The sequence below is a fragment of the Stenella coeruleoalba genome, assembly GCF_951394435.1.
Source record: "Stenella coeruleoalba genome assembly, chromosome: 6".
NCBI classification, from domain to species: Eukaryota; Metazoa; Chordata; class Mammalia; order Artiodactyla; family Delphinidae; genus Stenella; species Stenella coeruleoalba.
This window is the reverse complement of record NC_137151.1, coordinates 39725336-39746888: the sequence shown is the minus strand read 5'-3', so window position 1 is coordinate 39746888 and position 21553 is coordinate 39725336. Positions and strand designations below refer to the sequence as shown.

Here is a 21553-nt window from a genome sequence, read left to right as displayed (position 1 = left end):
TGAAAGAAATAAGAAGCTAATGACATTTTAACCTGATGTACTTATGTGTGAATTTTCTAAATATTGATGCATTTTTATTAGCAAAAATTTATACATATCCTCTTCTTTAATATGTATAAATTCTTACACAGGAGGACTGTGTCCTTATATGGTACTGAAATTCTAGGTTCAATATATGTCCATAATCTAGTCCATCTCTATCCCTATTTTGTATATAATTACATATATTTGTGTGTGTGCATAGACACACACTTAGCTTTAAAAACTCAGATAATATATAAAACAACAAAAAAACTAGTAGTTACTTTACTTCACCCTTTTCACCAACTCCAGTGGCAACCGTTTTTAACTCTTAGCCAAGTTTTCTGGTTACTATTTCCATTTTTTCAGTAAAATGTTTAACCACTATTTCTTGATTTCCCAAAATTATACTTGTCTTTTGGCTTCCTCTTAACTAGAATATTCTGTAAGTTAGTTTTAAATTAAAGCTGTATAAGTAAGTTAAAGTTGTACAACTTTAGAAAATAATGTGTTGTCATAATAATATAAGAAGTTGTTACCTCATGACGTAGTTAAAACCAAGGAGAAACTATATTGAGAGAGTGGGAAAGGGAAAGTGTGGAGTACAAAAATAAAGTAAAACTCTCATTTTTCTTTTTTTTTTTTTTTTTTTTTTTTTGGTGGTACGCGGGCCTCTCACTGCTGTGGCCTCTCCTGCTGGGGAGCACAGGCTCCAGACGCGCAGGCCCAGTGGCCATGGCTCACGGGCCCAGCCACTCCGCGGCACGTGGGATCCTCCCGGACCGGGGCACGAACCCGCGTCCCCCGCATCGGAAGGCAGACTCCCAACCACTGTGCCACCAGGGAAGCCCCAATTCTCATTTTTAATAAAGACATTTAGAAAGGTATATAATTTTCAAAATTTGATTAGTAAAATATTGCTTATTGGTCAGCTTCCATAAATATACAGAAGACTATATATCAATCATTTGTGATTGTCTTCAGTTTTAATCAAAATGATTATAATGTAATTGTTGCATGAGAAAAAGTCTGGTATAATATTTCTTCTTCGGAAACTATTGAGACTTGCTTCGTGGCCGGGGAATTTATTGTTTTTGTAGAATTCCCTTGTGAACAGAAGAAAAATGTGTATTTTTTATAGGTTGCTGTAGATTTCTTTTGACATATAGATGGATAGACAGACTGATAGATGGATAGATGATATTACTCAAGCTTATTAATTTTTTTAATATTCTCTGTATATTTATATTTTTTCCTGTTTAAGGATAACTTAAAAAATAAAAGCTAATTTCTCTGAAATGTTTTTTCTTTTACATGTAAAATGGCAATAATAAAAACTATCTCATAGTAGTAGTTTTATAGTCATGAGGATTAAATAGGAACCACATATAACACCAAATACAGTGTTTGGGTAGTTAATTGTACCACTCTTCCATTGGTTAGTTGGTAGTACTAATTCCCCTTTTTCCTTAATTCCATGCAATGATTAACATCAATGCTGATCTCATTCTATAAGACGATTTAAAATATGGGACGATTTAAAATATCTCTCATAAATTCTGGGAAATTCTAAAGAAGTATCTTTTCAAATATCACCTATCTCCATTTTCTCTCTTCACTGTTTTTGGAACTGTTAGGTTAGTGTTTGATCATTTTAGTCTGTCCTCCATGATTCTTAATCCCTTCCACATTATTTTTAATCTTTGAACTGCAACCATGGAAATTTCTTCAGATCTGTTTTCCAGTTTAGTAATTGTTACTTCAGATGTACTAATTTGTAATTTAACTAGTTCATGCAGTTTGTATTCCAAGGCTCTGATTTACATTTCTAAATGCTCTATTTGTTTGCTTTTCAAGTCTGCCTAATTTTTTTTCTCAGGATGTCTTTTTACATTTTAAAAATTTTTTGTCTTTTTTAAAATAAATTTTGACTTCCCTATTTTATAGTACCTATCATATTTCAATCTACTCTGTATCACATATTTTTAAAATATCCGAGGAGCTTGTGGATCTAATTCTGCCATTTGTTGGATCTGCTGAATTTCACGAACCAGATTTTTTTTCTTTTGCCTTTTTTACTTTATTTTTTTACAATTTTGAATTTTGAGCCCGTCTTCTATGTTTTTCAGCCCTGTGGAAGTCTTATGAGACCTGTCTTGGGATCAGCTCTTCTGAGCACTTGACAAGCCTCAGAAATATTATATGCCCTGAATTAATTTTTACCTTGATTTTTGTAACCTGAGTTTTCCTGAACTATAGAAACTAGAACTTAAGATGCAGTCTCATAATTATACATGTCCAGGGGAGACTATATATGTTTTTCCACTTACAGTCCAGGCTGGAACATCTCTTTGTACTGGAAGGAATGTTATCTCATGCACCCTTCCACTGGGGCTTTAGCCTCTGAGAATCCAAGGTCTCTATTAGTATTCATACCTTTTGTGGAACTGAAGAATTGTCACCTGTCTGATGCTGAAATTAAAACCCAAGCATCTACATTATAATTCTCTCATTCTTCTACTGCCTTTGTGAGCAAAATAACACACACGCATGTGAACACACACACACACACACACACACAAAAGTTATAGTTCACTAACTATTCTAGTTTTCTGAACCATTTTCATTACTGGACTTGGAAAATTTACATTATTTTCTTACATATTCACCTCTGTGTTAAAATGTTTTGTTGTTATTTTATCTAGCATTTCTCATTTGTCTACCAGGTTGCCAGAACTATTCAGTAATTTTTCCAGTTCTCAGTCTCATTTTTAATATACTCCCTGGGTGTTCCTTTGACTTCCAAGGCTTTGTTATATCAATAGTGATCATTTCTCTTTTTCTTTTAATTAATTAATTAATTTTTTGGGGGCTGCATTTGGGTCTTCGTTGTTGGGTCTTAGTTGCTGCATGCGGGCTTTCTCTAGTTACGACGAGCGGGGGCTACTCTTCACTGCAGTGTGTGGGCTTCTCATTGCGGTGGCTTCTCTTTTTGCAGAGCCTGGGCTCTAGGCACACGAGCTTCAGTAGTTGTGGCACGTGGGCTCAGTAGTTGTGGCTTGCGGGCTCTAGAGCACAGGCTCAACAGTTGTGGCACACGGGTTTAGTTGCTCCGTGGCAGGTGGGATCTTCCCAGACCAGGGCTCAAACCCGTGTCCCCTGCATTGGCAAGCAGATTCTCAACAACTGCACCACCAAGGAAGTCCCAATAGTGATCGTTTCTGAATCTGTCTCTCAAGTCTATTTACAGCTCCTAAAGTTTCACTACTTCTATCTTACACCATATTGTAGCCATTCTGAAATTCTTACAATTTCTCAAACATTTTATATACTCTGACTTCTAGGCCTTCAGAAATGCCATCTTTCTAGAATATTGTAAAAGCACTCATTTTCCTCCTGTTTATCTGATTTAACCTGAATCTATCATTCGTATCCGCTTGTACAACACTTCCTTTGGGGCACAATATCTAAGATTAGTTTAGATGCGTATGTTGTGTGTTGCAGTAACACTTTGTACTGCCTATATTGTAGCATTTTTCAGAGATTTATTAAAGTCACTTCTTTAATTATATTACAAATGTTTTTCCTACCAGATTATAAGCATTCTGAGAAAAGAAAATGCTGAAAATTGTATTCCCAGTGCCTAGTACCATTCTATCCTATTCATTCATTCATTCATTCTAGGTGATGTATCTCTAAGGCCTAGAACTCTGTCTGGTATAAAGTTTTCAGTAAAATATCTTGAATGAATATCTTGAACCTTTGCAGTAGTTTTCTACTCTGTTTCATAGAGTTGGAACCTGGGGTCAGGAGTATTAAGTAACTTTCCAAGGTCACACATTAGTTAGTGATAAAACCAGGATTTGAACTCAGGTTTGCCTACCTATAACGTTTATATTCTTTATACATGGCATCATATGTGAGATATAAAATGAGGTTTTTATGTAACAACAATGGAAGAGCATCAGAATGAAGACGATTTGGGGTACACTGTTCTCTCACATTTTTCTCCAAAGTGTATTTACTCTATTGGATCTTTGGAAGTCTGTCCTATATAAGTACCAATTCTCTGGGGCCACAAGTAGCGTCAGTAACTAGAAATGTTATATATTTTCTCAGAGGCTATAGTCCTATAATTGCTATAATCTTATGAAGTACTGGTATTTTCCATAACTATAATTTAATTATATGCTTTGGAGTAGGTAAAAGTCAGAATTGGAGTATAAATAGAAGACGTAAACCACAGAAAAAACAAATTTTTCATCTTTACCCCAGTATTTCTTTGATATAATTTTTAAGGGTATTGGTATGATCAGCAGGGTATAGTGAATAAATAATATATTTTGGACTAGTATTCACATTTTACTCTGACACTTGCTGGTTATGCAGTGTATCCTTAGGCAAGTTATGCTGTTCTGCAAATTTGGGTTAGTAGTAACAATTGCAGGGCTGTTGTGAAGAGTGTAAGTAATGTATATGTGGCTAGCCTAGTACCTCTTCTCAATAAATAGTAATATATAATGTGAGTATTATTGTCTCTTTCATGTTTATATAACACTTTCCTAACCACAGACTCCTTTGTTATTCTTAACATTTATTTTAATTTGAATCTTCTATACATTTTCTACACACTTAATCATGAAGGTCAAATTCATATATATAGGATGTGTAATATGCTCTCAAACAAACCTGTGATAACTGTATTTTGAAACTTCAATAAGTTACTTATAAATATTCATATTGGGGCCAAGGAAGAGGAATAGGTAGGAAAATCCTATATTAGAGACAGGAAAAAACCATAAATTGGATCTGAAATCTACCTCACTGGGAAACATTTCTCTAAGCTTTGTATATTAGATAAATATAAGTACCATACCAACCATGATTACCCTTGAGAGAAAGAGAAAATTGTTGCCATTTACACAATAGCCTACATAGAACCTGGCAATAAATCTTAGGTGAAAGATATAATAGATAAATTGAGCATACTACCTGCAACAATGGAAGATTTTTTAACAGTCCATTAATCCATATGATATATTGTATGAGGTTGAAGTAACTATAGAAATAAAATAGTTTTCTTTTCCTTGCTGTAATTTTAACATGATAAATATTCTTTGACTTTGGATCTTTGTGTCTCAAGGAAGATCAAAAGTCAAAGAATATTTATGCAAAATCAAGAAAGAAAAGCTTATGTATAACATTTAAGTCTTTATCAAATATAAGAATTCATAATGATATTTTAACAGAACAAGCATCCAGAAACAAACTGAAATATTGGATTCTATTTTCAACTTTAAGATTAACACTAATATGGAAGAACAGGGAAAATGTTACATTTGCTTTAAAAAGTTTTTGTTTTATTTGTTAGGAGAAAAATATGTATTGTCATTAGATCTCATTTCTCTATCACCATCAGATACTGGTTATAGGAGACTAAGGAGTTATGGACACGGTATTTTCCAACATTAGTGAAAAATGGGTGGAGGCCTATATTAAACTTTTTTGATGGAACTCTTTCTAAAATGTATTTTACATTTGACTGCATTATTAAGCAGAGAAAAGCCCAAGGTAATTTTAACATTTCTTTGTTAGTTCTTTCATGTATCTGAAATTCAGTTACTGTGTTTTATAGGAATGCTGTGATAATCCCAGGAGTTATTCAGGTGATGGGCCCTATTTGTTCCACATTAAATTCTTTTAATGTTGTGCATTTCCAGATAATGCTTCTTCTGACTTCTTGATCTTTAGGACTTAAAGGACTCAAGAGGTCATGTTACAAACCAGGAGTCTGTGACCAGAGAGGCTATGTGATTTACCAATAAGGAAACAAAAATGAATCATTAGTGACTTTACTCTGCTGCATGTGTCCATTAAGTTAATACCTTCATTCTTTTTAGTGATTTGCCCTATGCTTTCTTCTAGTTCCCAATTTTTTTTTCTCTATAGAATTTACCTATTGGTCCTATAAACTCAGACAACAAGGTTTCCAAGAGAAACGATGTAACTAAGTATTATGTTAAAAATGAATCAGAAATGAGGTGTAGTTGCTTAAGAACATATATGCATTATATGCATATGTTGACCTAAAACAAATAGACTGCCAGATATTTCTCCACTAAAGATGGATTTTTTCGGAATCAGCAGAGTATTGCAATTCAGGGTCTGCAACTATGGTGAGCCACATGCAAAGCCCCATAAAGGGAGGAGAGCACTTTTATAGAGGGGAAAAAGGAAGATGGGAGGTGTATACAAACAGAGTTCATGACTTTTCATCTCCAGGAAAGAAAAGGAGTCTTTCTGCTTCTTGTTGGGCTCAGCTATCATCCCAGGGTGTGAGAGCTCCCCCTTCTGGTCTCCCAACTCTATTTAATTGAGGTTCCTATTTATTAATTTTTTACACATGTATATATGTTGTATTTACTGTGGGCAGAAGATGTATGGCTCTCCTTTTCTTAGAGAGTGAAGATACACTGGATTTTCAATTATTTTATTCATTTTGAAAGTTTTTACCTTTATGGAGCTAATTTCCAGATTCTTTTTTTTGGCTGGTTTTTAGACTTAGAATCTAAGAAGTGGATAGAATCTTAAAGGTCACATGGGAAATTTCTCAACCAATGGTACACCTCATTTAATTGTGTTTCTCTTTATCGCACTTCATAGATATTGTGGTTTTTACAAATTGAAAGCTTGTGTGTTGTCAGCTGATGGTTAGCATTTTTGAGGAATAAAGTATTTATTAATTAAGGTATGTATGTTTTTTAGACATAATGCTATTTCACACTTAATAGACTAAAGTATAGTGTAAACATACTTTTATATGCATCGGGAAACCAAAAATTTATGTGACTCACTTTATTGAAAATTTGTTTTATTTGAGGTTGTCTGAAACCAAACCTGCAATATCTCCTGTATTGAGGTATGCCTGTATTGCCAAATTTCAGAAGTTTCCAAATGCCTGGGGGGATTTTTCTTTTCCTAATAAAACTTATGATGTTGGCTATTATGCTCCAAAGTTTACAGAAAAGAGATTTTAAAATGTAAATTAACCTATTATAGATGCCTAAAGATGTAATGCTATTTTTAAAAATTAGATCTCATCATATCTTACACATTGCATTTAGTTGCTTACTCATTTTAATCATAACTTATGTTGATACTTCATATAAAGTCTCTATTCATGTCTACTGTACATCTTCTAAACATTAAGCACTTATTTATCTAAGGAGGAGAACACTTTTTTGACAAAATTCATGTTGATTCTTGAAAGATTAACATAAGTTTTCATTATCTTGTCAAGTTAAAAAAAATACTTAGGAATATTGATTAAATTATGCCTTGTGCATTTTTCATTTCTCTTTTGAGTGCTTTCTCTTATATGTCTGAGTATTTGTTGGGTTGCTACGTGCATGGCTTTTGATATAGTCTTTTATCTCTGCATATCCGTGATTGCCTCCTTATCACTTCTATCTTTGAATCATATTTAGACTCTCATCACATGTTTTGGCTTCAAAAAGTTACACTTATTCTAAAATTCATATCTCAAGAAATGGCTTTGGTAATCATAAAATTTAGTAAAGATTTGTTCAGTTTTAGAATCATTTCCATTGTTGATATTATGCCAGTACCTCAGGTGGATATACTCAAAGGTAAATTCACACAAAGAAATTGCTTTTTAAGAAGTAAAGAAGCAGGTAGTCAAGGATGCCATGTCAACCTGATCTGGTATGAAGCCACTACTTTCCCTACATGTTATTTATGAAATAATAGCAATTTATATTGTCATTGCATAAGTTACCAATATTAAAAATGTCTGTATATGGGCTTCCCTGGTGGCACAGTGGTTGAGAGTCCGCCTGCTGATTCGGGGGACACGGGTTCGTGCCCCGGTCCGGGAGGATCCCGCATGCCGCAGAGCGGCTGGGCCCGTGGGCCGTGGCCTCTGGGCCTGCGCGTCCGGAGCCTGTGCTCCGCAGCGGGAGAGGCCACAACAGTGAGAGGCCCGCGTACCGCAAAAAAAAAAAAAAAAGAAAACAATGGCTATATCACTTGCAGTCTGTTCACTGAATATCACTGCTGATCATCCTGGCTGACTCTCTTTTCCCAGCTCAGCTACATGATAGGGAGAGTTCTTACAGGCTCCAAAGGTAACTCATTGTTTCACCATTTTAAGAACAAGGGTGAATATTTTAGCCTCCGATTTAAATTTGAAATATTATTTTGGGGATAATATACAAAATAGGTCTTTGACAGGATCATGCAAAATGAATTTGCTTGCATTTTGCTATTAATTCTAGTTACTAGTGATTTGCCAAAAATATGTATTGATGTAGACTTTTAATTTTAAAATGCCATGGTTTTTAAGGGAAAATGCAAAAATTCTATAGGACTTATAGCAATGTCATTTAAAATTCTTATTTCCTGAAAATACCTTCACTAGTGTACTTCATTGGTTGAAGTACTAAGAAAATACTCAATAACATAGTTTTCAAGTGGAACCACTACCTGGAGTTACTTTGTAAAGTCCTCTTAAAAAAGAAATGATCCAGAAGAGGACTTGAGGGAAAACCTGGGAAGCATGACTGCCAAATAGGCCCAAGTCCCATGAGGACGGCAAGGCCATATGGGGTCTGATGGTAATTACCATTCAAATCTTCTTATAAATGGTGCAGTACAGGGAACCACTTGCCCAGGGAAGACGGCATGATGTGTGAGGTCAGCCTTATCCAACAGTCCAGAGGGCCTGATGATGGAGAGAAGGTGTAGGGAGCAAACTGCCCATGCATGTGGGAGCCCCATGATTTAGCCTTTAAGGCTGTATGGAATGAGTACCTGGGTCAGGACTGTGTTTAAAAACTTAAAAGAAAAACAAAGGAAAAGGCCTAAAGAAGTGTGACAAAAATGATTGAGTAAATCTTGGTATGATCTGCCCTATAAAAATAAATCAAAAGTTGATAGTATTATAGAATTTAAAGAGAAGATCAAGATTCAAAATGATTGAAATTTCCAACATTATGAAATAGTGACTGGTACAGACAAAAACTTGTGAACCAAATGCTAAAGAAGTGAAAGTGTTTAGGGACTCATTTCTGCTAGACACAAGGAAGTTCTTCTTTACACAGTGAAACATTTTATGAGAAATATTTAACCTTTAAGCTGAAAATACATATGGGTAGAGTAAAAATATGGGTAGAGTAGATAACAGGTAATTCATGGATGGTAAATGAAAGTAAGGTAGGAAATCGGTACGAGGTTGTTATAGATGGAGTGATAGATGAAGAGCTTGATGAACTGAATTCTAAAGACCTATTTTCCATTAAGGAAATACATATAACTTTAGGCAAGTCTAACTTTCATGCTCTCAGTTTCTTTAGGGCTGAAATAATTGGATATAATCAATGGTTTTCTTTCTTTTTTTTGAGCAAAGAAATATATTGTTATTATTCATATATTTTTCTTCAAATAAAATAGTACTCAAAACTCCAAAATTAAAACTATAGGTAGATGAATAATTGTGTAGGTAGGTAAGATGTGAACAGGTTTGGCTGAAGGAGTTTGGGCAGCCCGAGTCCAGCTGCTCTGCCCCCTTGGTAGCTCTGAGACAAGCTACAAAATACAACTTGAAAATATTGCTGGTCCCCCTGCCATCAAATATAGGCTATGATTCTACGTCACTTGTCTTAGAGAGAAAAGCAAGTGTTGCCACAAAATGACTTTGGCTCCACCTATGAGAGGAACAATAATAAAGAATATGGGCCACAGTTCTGTCTCCATGTGTCCTTTTCTTCTGCCTTTATGCCAGTGAAATGATGGAGGATTTTCATTCTTCTTTTTCTATTTTTTTTAATGTCTATTAAATAGGTTGTGTGTGTGAGGGTTTATGATTCCATGAATATTGTCTTGGGAGATAAAAGTTCTGATATTGAGCACACCATGTAAACTCTACATGAATTACTTTCACCATATGAAAAACTTTCTCCTGGGAAATATTAGTAAGCTGCTCTGAATTCCTTGGATGAACTGTTTGCAGTTATATTTTCTCTTATTATTACTACCTTTTTTCTTTCTTTTTTTCTTGCAGTCAGTCTTGATTATCTGATCTTATTATGACAAAATTGTCTGCTGAATTTACCAGTCCTTTGAATTGGCTAGTAATCCTTTAGAATTGTTTTCTGTGCTAATTCTCTGTTTTGCTTTTTAATTTTTGTTGTCATAGTTATCTAAGGGTTAGGAAGGGAGGTCTTTTGATTTAATTTAGTAAAATTTTACTTTGAAGTCCAATCCTTTGCTGTTGTTTATTTTCAGGGGAATTTTTGTGGGGTTTTTTTTAACATCTTTATTGGAGTATAATTGCTTTACAATGGTGTGTTACTTTCTGCTTTATAACAAAGTGAATCAGTTATACATATACATATGTTCCCATATCTCTTCCCTCTTGCGTCTCCCTCCCTCCCACCCTACCTATCCCACCCCTCTAGGTGGTCACAATGCACGGAGCTGATCTCCCTGTGCTATGCAGCTGCTGTTTTTTTTTTAACTTAGAATTCACACTTTCAAAATCTATAACTGTTTGATACCAACTAAACTAAATTTAATGAGTTTTTTCTTTGTGTTTGTTTTCTTACTTTCAACTTATTATGTTGACATCACTCAGGCAAACTTGGATCCAACCTTCCTACTTCGGCTCTCTATGTTCAGAAAAGGCCTTTCCCTTTTAAAGCACACACTTTACTTTGAAGCCCACGAATATAGAGCTTCATCCAGCTGTTCTTCACTGGGAGGAGGTTGAGTCCCTTGGTGCAGGGAATTGACATCTATTTTTCTTGCAGTAGAATGAATCTAAACAGTCCTTCATCAAGTGATTCTCCTTGGCTTTCAGTCACTGAAATGTACTCATATAAAAGATATTAAAAGTATGTGTATCCTAAGTCCTCAAGAAGTTACTGCCACTATATTTGTTTACCTAACATTTCCTCTGTGCCTTCTGTGGAAGAGAAGGGTAGAGTTCTGATCATATTAGCAAATGAGAAGCAAATTAAGTGAAACACAGTCGATAACACCTTTCCTATTGGATGTTTTTCTATCTTTCACAGAATTCCCAACTTGTGAGCCACTAACTCAGTTTGCATGCAAGAGTGGAAGATGCATTAGCAGTAAATGGCACTGCGACTCTGGCAAGTACCAAATGTCCACTAGGCTGCACTGATTTGATTGGGGGCCTGGCTGGCTGTGCAGCTTTGCCTCTTTCTGAGGTAGTTTGTGAGAGGAGGTTGCAGAGTCAAGCAAAATGGCCAAGACAAGTGGTGAGAGGGCAGCTGGCACGTCAATGGGGATTAGCATTAAGGGAAATGGAACTCAATATCCGTCCCTTGGGGCTGTGATGGAGACTTGTTTTCAGATATTATGCTGGACATAGCCTAAGTCAACAAACATGAAGTTAAAGCAACAACTGAGGAAACAACCTGGACAATTCAGACTCCCCAAAGCATTTATGTAAAACGCTCTATAACCTCAGGATGGAGTAGTTTATAAATTATATTGGAATTATCCATGGTCTCAACTTTGTCACCTTGTTTTTTTTTTTATGTACAAATGGTATTTTTTCTTCACTCAATTGTATCATTATGTTAAATTATGCCAAATACAGGTAAATGAATTATACATAAATCGATAACTTCTCAGCCATTGATTTCAATTTAATCTGTTTTCACTTCACATTCCTCTCACCTCCCTCCTGCAACAGTTGTTAATAAAGAGTATAAGTCATTGCTAATGATAGCGTACAATAATTTCCTGATATAAATACACACTTAAGAGCCAGTGGAGGAAGGGTACACAGTGAGCCCTCTTGTGGGAGAATGGAGAAAAAGGATCTGAATTAAAAATACAGTTATAAACTCTGGGGTACAAAGGTTCTAGGTCTAAATAGTAATTTTCCAGCAATAATTGTATCACAAGCTGTATCATTTCATAAAATTCCTACAGTCACCATTGTCTTCCCACTTCATAATTATTTCATGTTGCATAGATTTATTTGGTCAGTGGTTAGTCATTTCTGAGTAAAATGGAAGTTAAGCTTCAAAATCCAAAGTCAAGGATTTTTCCCCCTTAGTTTAGCAGTTGGTATTCAATCAGAAATAAACAATATAAAAATGAAAATAATTCTCCCACTACTCATGGGAAATGTTGATCATTGATTTATCATTCCTTTTTTTAATAACAAAAGAAAGCTCTCAATACCAAAAAGAAATGTTAAGTATTTCATAAGGAAAAGTTTCTCCATGGACCAGTTCTCACCACCTGGCTGTTGTTGCTTCTTTCCAGATGATGACTGTGGGGACGGGAGTGATGAGGTTGGCTGTGTTCAGTCCTGCTTTGATAATCAGTTCAGATGTTCCAGTGGCAGATGTATCCCAGGCCATTGGGCCTGTGATGGTGACAATGACTGTGGAGACTTCAGTGATGAAATCAATTGTACCAGAGAAGGTTAGTAATTTTGTGAATCTGCAGAATCTCATTTTAAGGTGATATATAATATTTGAAGTATTTTAGAGTGAATATCATAGAAAAATAAATTATTCATCAGATAAAAAAAATGTATGTGGAACTATATAAAATAATTTGCTGATCTCTTTACTTTTACTTTTTCTTTTCTCTGGTTTCTCAACCTTAATTCCTCCTTATACTTTGATACTTTCTTCTTTTGGTCTTCGCTTCCTATTTCATTAGATGCTTTACTTTCATTTGATCCTTTACTTACTACTCTTTTAATCCCCTACAACTTCTAAATTTCCAAACCCCCAAACCCATCCCCAAAGGAAAAAAAAAAAAGAATAAGAAAGGCATAATTTTCCTTCTATTTTTACACTAGATTTGTTTCCTGAAGGCTGGAAATCATCCCCTGTTAAATGGTGATGTATTCCAACTGATTGACCTTCTGGAATGCAAAGTAAAAGAGGAAGGAGATCATGACCATGGTTCCCAGCATATCCATGGGCAGCCTGACCCTGTTGTTTGCATGGGTAGCTCTGCAAAATTTGATCAGCCACAGGACGTGTTAATAAATTAGAAATCATGTTGGAAATATCACAGAAAAAGCATTAGCCTGTCAAAAATTGGTAACAACAATAACATTAACTAGAACTTTCTTTCTGCCTAAGAAATTGAAATAATTTATTATCCATTCTCTCATTTATTCCAAAAATACTTATTGAGAACTTTTCATGTGCCAGGCACTGTGCTTGGACCAAAGGATAGATTAAAGAATTAAAAAACATATTCCCTGTTTAGTTTTAAAAATCTAGCATGCAAACAGACAAACAACAAAGTGAATTATTTTATGTGGTGACGGGGCAGAGCATACCACATACTATGTGATCATAAGAAAGAAATCATTTTCCAAGTGTTTTCCAAGGAGATATATTTGTCTTCTGCAAATATTTGACAACCTATAAAACAGAATATTTCTAAAGTATTTTCTCTGACATGAATTCCTTGTGTCTTTCTTTTGTTTCTCTTCCTTTCTTCATTTCTCTCTCTCTCTCTCTCTCTCTCTGTCTTCATTTCTCTTCATTTCTCTCAATTGTAAATACTGGAAACAGTGGCAATTACAGAGATTATCTACATAATACTAGGTTCTTAAAGGAATAAATCTAGCTTTTTGGTGAACTCCCTGAGTGGTTTATTAAAAGAGATATTGTCTGATTTTGATTTTACCTGTGTGACCTGGGTTATAAGACTCGAGGCATGATCCAAATATGGCCAGTCACCTATGAGCCATGAAGTGATAAAACACATGGTCCTCATGGTGGTCATGGCATGAGTCATGTCTTTCCTGACAGTGGACATAACAGAAACTATAGTAAAAACAGAAAATGACTAAGAAAATCTTTGGAACAGTATCTTATAAAATTCAACATGAACATATTTTAATTTAATTTTGCTTCAAAATCGAGAGGAATGATAAATCCCTCTCTCTCTCTCTTTCTCTCTCTCTTTCCCCCTCTCCCTTTTTCTCTATCTCATTCTTGTGTCCTTTCCTCTCTCAAATTAGTTGTCCACTAGTATATATGAACTAGAACTTTTTGCCTATTACTAATCTGGAGATATTTTTCCTCTTTTTCTTTGTATATTTGAAACATTCATTTGTGGTGTGGTTGAAATTTCATTACTAACTTAGACTGAATATATACTATTGGTACATTTTCCCCCATCTCACAGATGTCTTTTTATGTTCCTCATGAGGTGTACATCTGTGGCGTGCTGACGCTGACCCATAATATGCTGTGAAAGATAAATTGCTCCGGTGTTAATTTGCTTTCATCTCAGAAGTGAGATCCCATCCCTCTGTTCTATGTGCATGTATCTCTAAGTTAAACTGATCATCGCACATTAAGAAGTTTTGGGGAGATTGCTTTAGCCTTATGAGTATCCAAAGTGAGTGACCCATCCCCTTAGAGACTCTCTAGAGAGTTATTTGGGTTTGGATTATAGAATCAGTGGCTAAGGTTAATGACCTTTATCTTGAGGGCATCTCAATTTCACTAATATATTACTGTAAAGGATATACTGTCAGTGTGAATGCCATGTGTTTCTTGTATGATTACGATAATATGTTAAGGAAATGATCCAGGTAACCCACATGATTCTTGGACATGTTTCAAGGAAAGAATGAGAAGAACTTCCTGAACTAATTTATATTTAACTGATTATAAGTTGTACTAGGACTCCCTGATCAAATATTTTACTTGGTGAAAACAAGATGCAGGAATTGAGGACAGGTATCATTCTGGGATGATTTCGGTGTGTAAGACAATCTGTAGTATTTCAAAGGGCATTGAAATATTTTTATCCATCATTATTTCATGTATGCTGATATGGAAGTTGTAAAATAACCATGACACATAGAATTGTTAACACTGATCAGGAAGGCCATTTTGCACTTGTAGGATTTGTGAGGATATTGCCAAGGTAAAGTAGAAATTTGATTCAATTAGTCAAATAATTCAGTCCGAGAACCTGCTGCAGAAGAAAGAGCAGGGGATTCCGTCTTGAGTTTCAGGACTGGCTGTCAAAACTGATCAAATCCACCATATAATTGCTCAGCACTTTGCTTTACACTGCCTGGGTAAGCAGAGCATATGGTGCAGTTTCTCTCAACTCAAAAGGGCAGAAAATACTCTTGAATTGACTTTCAATAGTAAAGGAGAAGGAGATACCAAGAATAACATTCCATATATAATCTCTATTTCAGAAAATTCCTGAGCTTAAGTTCAACTCATATTCTTTCTGATACCACTTTCACGAAAAGAATTTCTATGGTGATCATGTTTTCATCAGCAATATGATTAATATATGGGAAAACTGTTAATGACTAGTCCCCTCCTAGATTAATGTACACTCATCTCTCTCTTCCTTCGTATTGTGCTGCTCTTTCTCTCACTTCCAAACTCCTTTACTAGGCAAAGAAGACACAATATCTTTACAAGTCACTATGCAAGTGTACACATGCGTGTGCACGTGCGTGCACACACACACAGAGTCTATGAGCTAAAGTGGAATAGAAAGACCATCGGTGGCACATGGTTCCTTCCTTTGTTTCAATGCCTGTTTATCATTAATTTAGCGCTTTTTAGTTCTGAATCCTTTGGTTGGTACATATATTTATAGTTACCCTTTTGTAGCTACTGGGTAAATAGTTTTTCCAAGTGGAAAAACAGTGAGGCTGGACTGTCAAAGAATTTGGTATGAGGGAACTTCCTCTAGAGCCTCAGTCCTGGCCATTTATTAAATATTGAAAGGTTTTGTAAAAAGATGGTTTTACCTGTAAGAACATCAAGAATAAAGTTAAAATGAGACCAGTCTTTTCTTACAAGTCTTTACCTCCCTGGCTGTAATATTTTTAAAAAGAGAACATGAGAGAGAGATGCTGGACATATGTCACATCTGTAAAACACCAAATATATAGAATTAATCTTATCCCATTGTTGATAGTTTATTTCATTTGAGTTATGTAAACTTTCATTCTCATACTCTTTTTGGGAATTGTCTCAAGCATATTTCACACAAGGAATAAGGCATTTCTATAATAAACATATGAAAATTGTGCAGTATCTTTAGACAGCTATTCTTCCAGGTCAATTTCCATTTAGAAATTGTTGTAAAAAATTATAACAAATAATTTCAATGTGGACTTGATGGAGAAGAGAACAGGTTTTCTCTAGAATAGATTTTGCCTAAATTTTATAATTTCTTCTAAATGCAACAATACCCCTCAAATATTTGGATTTTTCTTTGAGAAAGCCCCTGACACTATTTTATGATTACTGTTCTCTAATGTCTTCTGTTTGGCTAAAAAGGGAGTATTTACTACCTGCTGCATTAAATGAATGATCTGGGTGATGCTGGAATGTGTGATCTCTTATTTACATCACAAATACAAATTAAATGCAAATTTGAGATTTAGTATGTATTGACCTTCAATTTTGATTTATTATAAATAATCTTTAACAAGTTCCCATATCCATTAGGCAGTCAAATGTATACCATTATTAATGTACGTGCTCATACATGCTTATGTTCTTTTGCTTTAACTGCTTTTGTTTCTGCTTTGGAAACTTCCATTTTTTTTGAGCTTCATCTGCATTCATTCATGCATGCATTTATTCATTTGCCTCTCTACATCCTTGTTCCCAGTTTAAGAAGGGAACTGGAGTAATTTTATTTTATCTTTGTAGTTTCATAGTCAAGTACAATATTTGATATATAATGAGTATTCAATAAATAATTATTGAGTGAAAGAGTCTATTTCTTGACCACAAAAGTTGTTTATATTTTAGAATCAACACTTATTTGTTTTGTCTTATACATCTAGTAAATTCTGTTTCCTCATCCTGGAGTTTATTTCCATGATGACATACAAGGCTAGGTGTACGGATCTAATCATTTACATTTCCTCAATACAGCATAGCCACTTTCATTTATCCAATAATATTGGTAATTTCAGCCTAGGATTCAATAAAATACAATAGATAGGAAATCTTCTTTATCTTTTATTATTGTTTACTTCTTTTTTTATGTCCTCTCTGTCAAATAGATAGAAAGTTTCAGAAAGATAAGAAAAGTTTACATCTTTTTTTTTTTTACCTCTTTATTGGAGTATAATTGCTTTACAATTGTGTGTTAGTTCCTGCTTTATAACAAAGTGAATCAGTTATACGTATACATATGTTCTCATATCTCTTCCCTCTTGCGTCTCCCTCCCTCCCACCCTCCCTATCCCACCCCTCTAGGTGGTCATAAAGCACCCGAGCTGATCTCCCTGTGATATGCGGCTGCTTCCCACTAGCTATCTATTTTACGTTTGATAGTGTATATATGTCCATGCCACTCTCTCGCTTTGTCACAGCTTACCCTTCCGCCTCCCCATATCCTCAAGTTCATTCTCTAGTAGATCTATGTCTTTATTCCTGTCATACCCCTAGGTTCTTCATGACATTTTTTTCCTTAAATTATATATATATATATATGTGTTAGCATATGGTATTTGTCTTTCTCATTCTGACTTACTTCACTCTATATGACAGACTCTAGGTCCATCCACCTCATTACAAATAGCTCAATTTCGTTTCTTTTATGGCTGAGTAATATTCCATTGTATATATGTGCCACATCTTCTTTATCCATTCATCTGATATGGACACTTAGGTTGTTTGCATCTCTGGGCTATTGTAAATAGAGCTGCAGTGAACATTTTGGTACATGACTCCTTTTGAATTATGGTTTTCTCAGGGTATATGCCCAGTAGTGGGATTGCTGGGTCATATGGTAGTTCTATTTGTAGTTTTTTAAGGAACCCCCATATTGTTCTCCATAGTGGCTATACCAATTCACATTCCTACCAGCAATGCAAGAGTGTACCCTTTTCTACACACCCTCTCCAGCATTTATTGTTTCTAGATTTTTTGATGATGGCCATTCTGACTGGTGTGAGATGATATCTCATTGTAGTTTTGATTTGTATTTCTCTAATGATTAATGATGTTGAGCATTCTTTCATGTGTTTGTTGGTAGTCTGTATATCTTCTTTGGAGAAATGTCTATTTAGGTCTTCTGCCCATTTTTGGATTGGGTTGTTTGTTTTTTTGTTATTGAGCTGCATGAGCTGCTTGTAAATTTTGGAGATTAATCCTTTGTCAGTTGCTTCATTTGCAAATATTTTCTCCCATTCTGAGGCTTATCTTTTGGTCTTGTTTGGTCTCCTTTGCTGTGCAAAAGCTTTTAAGTTTCATTAGGTCCCATTTGTTTATTTTTGTTTTTATTTCCATTTCACTAGGAGGTGGGTCAAAAAGGATCTTGCTGTGATTTATGTCATAGAGTGTTCTGCCTATGCTTTCCTCTAAGAGTTTGATAGTTTCTGGCCTTACATTTAGGTCTTTAATCCATTTTGACCTTACTTTTGTGTATGGTGTTAGGGAATGATCTAATATCATACTTTTACATGTACCTGTCCAGTTTTCCCAGCACCACTTATTGAAGAGGCTGTCCTTTCTCCACTGTACACTCCTGCCTCCTTTATCAAAGATAAGGTGACCATATGTGCGTGGGTTTATCTCTGGGCTTTCTATCCTGTTCCATTGATCTATATTTCTGTTTTTGTCCAGTACCATACTGTCTTGATTACTGTAGCTTTGTAGTATAGTCTGAAGTCAGGGAGCCTGATTCCTCCAGCTCCGTTTTTCGTTCTCAAGATTGCTTTGGCTATTCGGGGTCTTTTGTGTTTCCATACAAATTGTGAAATTTTTTGTTCTAGTTCTGTGAAAAATGCCAGTGGTAGTTTGATAGGGATTGCATTGAATCTGTAGATTGCTTTTGGTAGTAGAGTCATTTTCACAATGTTGATTCTTCCAATCCAGGAACATGGTATATCTCTCCATCTATTTGTGTCATCTTTAATTTCTTTCATCAGTGTCTTATAATTTTCTGCATGCAGGTCTTTAGTCTCCTTAGGTAGGTTTATTCCTAGGTATTTTATTCTTTTTGTTGCAATGGTAAATGGGAGTGTTTTCTTGATTTCACTGTCAGATTTTTCATCATTAGTGCATAGGAATGCCAGAGATTTCTGTGCATTAATTTTGTATCCTGCTACTTTACGAAATTCATTGATGAGCTCTAGTAGTTTTCTGGTAGCATCTTTAGGATTCTCTATGTACAGTATCATGTCATCTGCAAACAGTGACAGCTTTACTTCTTCTTTTCCGATTTGGATTCCTTTTATTTCCTTTTCTTCTCTGATTGCTGTGGCTAAAACTTCCAAAACTATGTTGAAAAAGAGTGGTGAGAGTGGGCAACCTTGTCTTGTTCCTGATCTTAGTGGAAATGCTTTCAGTTTTTCACCATTGAGGACGATGTTGGCTGTGGGTTTGTCATATATGGCCTTTATTATGTTGAGGAAATTTCCCTCTATGCCTACTTTCTGGAGGGTTTTTGTCATAAATGGGTGTTGAATTTTGTTGAAAGCTTTCTCTGCATCTACTGAGATGACCATATGGTTTTTCTCCTTCAGTTTGTTAACATGGTGTATCACATTGATTGATTTGCGTATATTGAAGGATCCTTGCATTCCTGGAATAAACTCTACTTGATCACGGTGTATGATCCTTTTAATGTGATGTTGGATTCTGTTTGTGAGTATTTTGTTAAGTATTTTTGCATCTATGTTCATCAGTGATATTGGCCTGTAGGTTTCTTTCTTTGTGACATCGTTGTCTTGTTTTGGTGTCAGGGTGATGGTAGCCTCATAGAATGAGTTTGGGAGTGCTCCTCTCTCTGCTATATTTTGGAAGAGTTTGAGAAGGATAGGTATTAGCTTTTCTCTAAATGTTTGGTAGAATTCGCCTGGGAAGCCATCTGGTCCTGGGCTTTTGTTTGTTGGAAGATTTTTAATCACAGTTTCAATTTCAGTGCTTGTGATTGGTCTGTTCATATTTTCTATTTCTTCCTGATTCAGTCTTGGCAGGTTGTGTATTTCTAAGATTTTGTCCATTTCTTCCAGGTTGTCCATTTTATTGGCATACAGTTGCTTGTAGTAATCTCTCATGATCTTTTGTATTTCTACAGTGTCAGTTGTTACTTCTCCTTTTTCATTTCTAATTCTATTGATTTGAGTCTTCTCCCTTTTTTTCTTGATGAGTCTGGCTAGTGGTTTATCAATTTTGTTTATTTTCTCAAAGAACCAGCTTTTAGTTTTATTGATCTTTGCTCTTGTTTCCTTCATTTCTTTTTCATTTATTTCTGATCTGATCTTTATGATTTTTTTCCTTCTGCTAACTTTGGAGGTTTTTTGTTCTTCTTTCTCTAATTGCTTTAGGTGCAAGTTTAGGTTGTTTATTCGAGATGTTTCCTGTTTCTTAAGGTAGGATTTTATTGCTATAAACTTTCCTCTTAGCACTGCTTTTGCTGCATCCTATAGGTTTTGGGTTATCGTGTCTCCATTGTCATTTGTTTCTAGATATTTTTTGATTTCCTCTTTGATTTCTTCAGTGATCACTTCGTTATTAAGTAGTGTATTGTTTAGCCTCCATGTGTTTGTATTTTTTACAGATCTTTTCTTGTAATTGATACCTAGTCTCATAGCGTTGTGGTCGGAAAAGATACTTGATACAATTTCAATTTTCTTAAATTTACCAAGGCTTGATTTGTGACCCAAGATATGATCTATCCTGGAGAATGTTCCATGAGCACTTGAGAAAAATGTGTATTCTGTTGTTTTTGGATGGAATGTCCTATAAATATCAATTAAGTCCATCTTGTTTAATGTATCATTTAAAGCTTGTGTTTCTTTATTTTTATTTTGGATGATCTGTCCATTGGTGGAAGTGGGGTGTTAAAGTCCCCTACTATGAATGTGTTACTGTCGATTTCCCGTTTTATGGCTGTTAGTATTTGCCTTATGTATTGAGGTGCTCCTATGTTGGGTGCATAAATATTTACAGTTGTTATATCTTCTTCCTGGATCGATCCCTTGATCATTATGTAGTGTTCTTCTTTAGTCTTTATTTTCTTCTTCTAATAGTCCTTATTTTAAAGTCTATTTTGTCTGATATGAGAATTGCTACTCCAGCTTTCTTTTGCTTTCCATTTGCATGGAATATCTTTTCCATCCCCTCACTTTCAGTCTGTATGTGTCTCTAGGTCTGAAGTGGGTCTCTTGTAGACAGCATATATGTTGGTCTTGTTTTTGTATCCATTCAGCCAATCTGTGTCTTTTGGTGGGAGCATTTAATCCATTTACATTTAAGGTAATTATCAATATGTATGTACCTGTTCCCATTTTCTTAATTGTTTTGTTATTATAGGTCTTTTCCTTCTCTTGTGTTTCTTGCCTAGAGAAGATCCTTTAGCATTTGTTGTAAAGCTGGTTTGGTGGTGCTGAACTCTCTCAGCTTTTGCTTTTCTTTAAAGGTTTTAATTTCTCCATCAAATCTGAATTAGATCCTTGCTGGGTAGAGTAATCTTGGTTGTAGGTTTTTCT

General features: G+C 35.1%; 1 protein-coding gene across 9 annotated transcripts in view; it reads left to right on the top strand.

Moving 5' to 3' along the window:
* Positions 1-21553, top strand: part of LRP1B (LDL receptor related protein 1B) — a 1831517-nt gene that overhangs the window by 1122523 nt on the left and 687441 nt on the right. For all 9 annotated transcript variants that reach the window (XR_013828854.1, XM_079925113.1, XM_079925117.1 and 6 more), the window contains 2 exons: positions 11115-11195; positions 12346-12507. Coding sequence is in view for 8 of the 9 variants with exons in the window: in XM_079925113.1 (XP_079781239.1) it covers positions 11115-11195; positions 12346-12507 (243 nt within the window). In the remaining variant the exon portion in view is untranslated. The remainder of the gene's footprint in view (positions 1-11114; positions 11196-12345; positions 12508-21553) is intronic.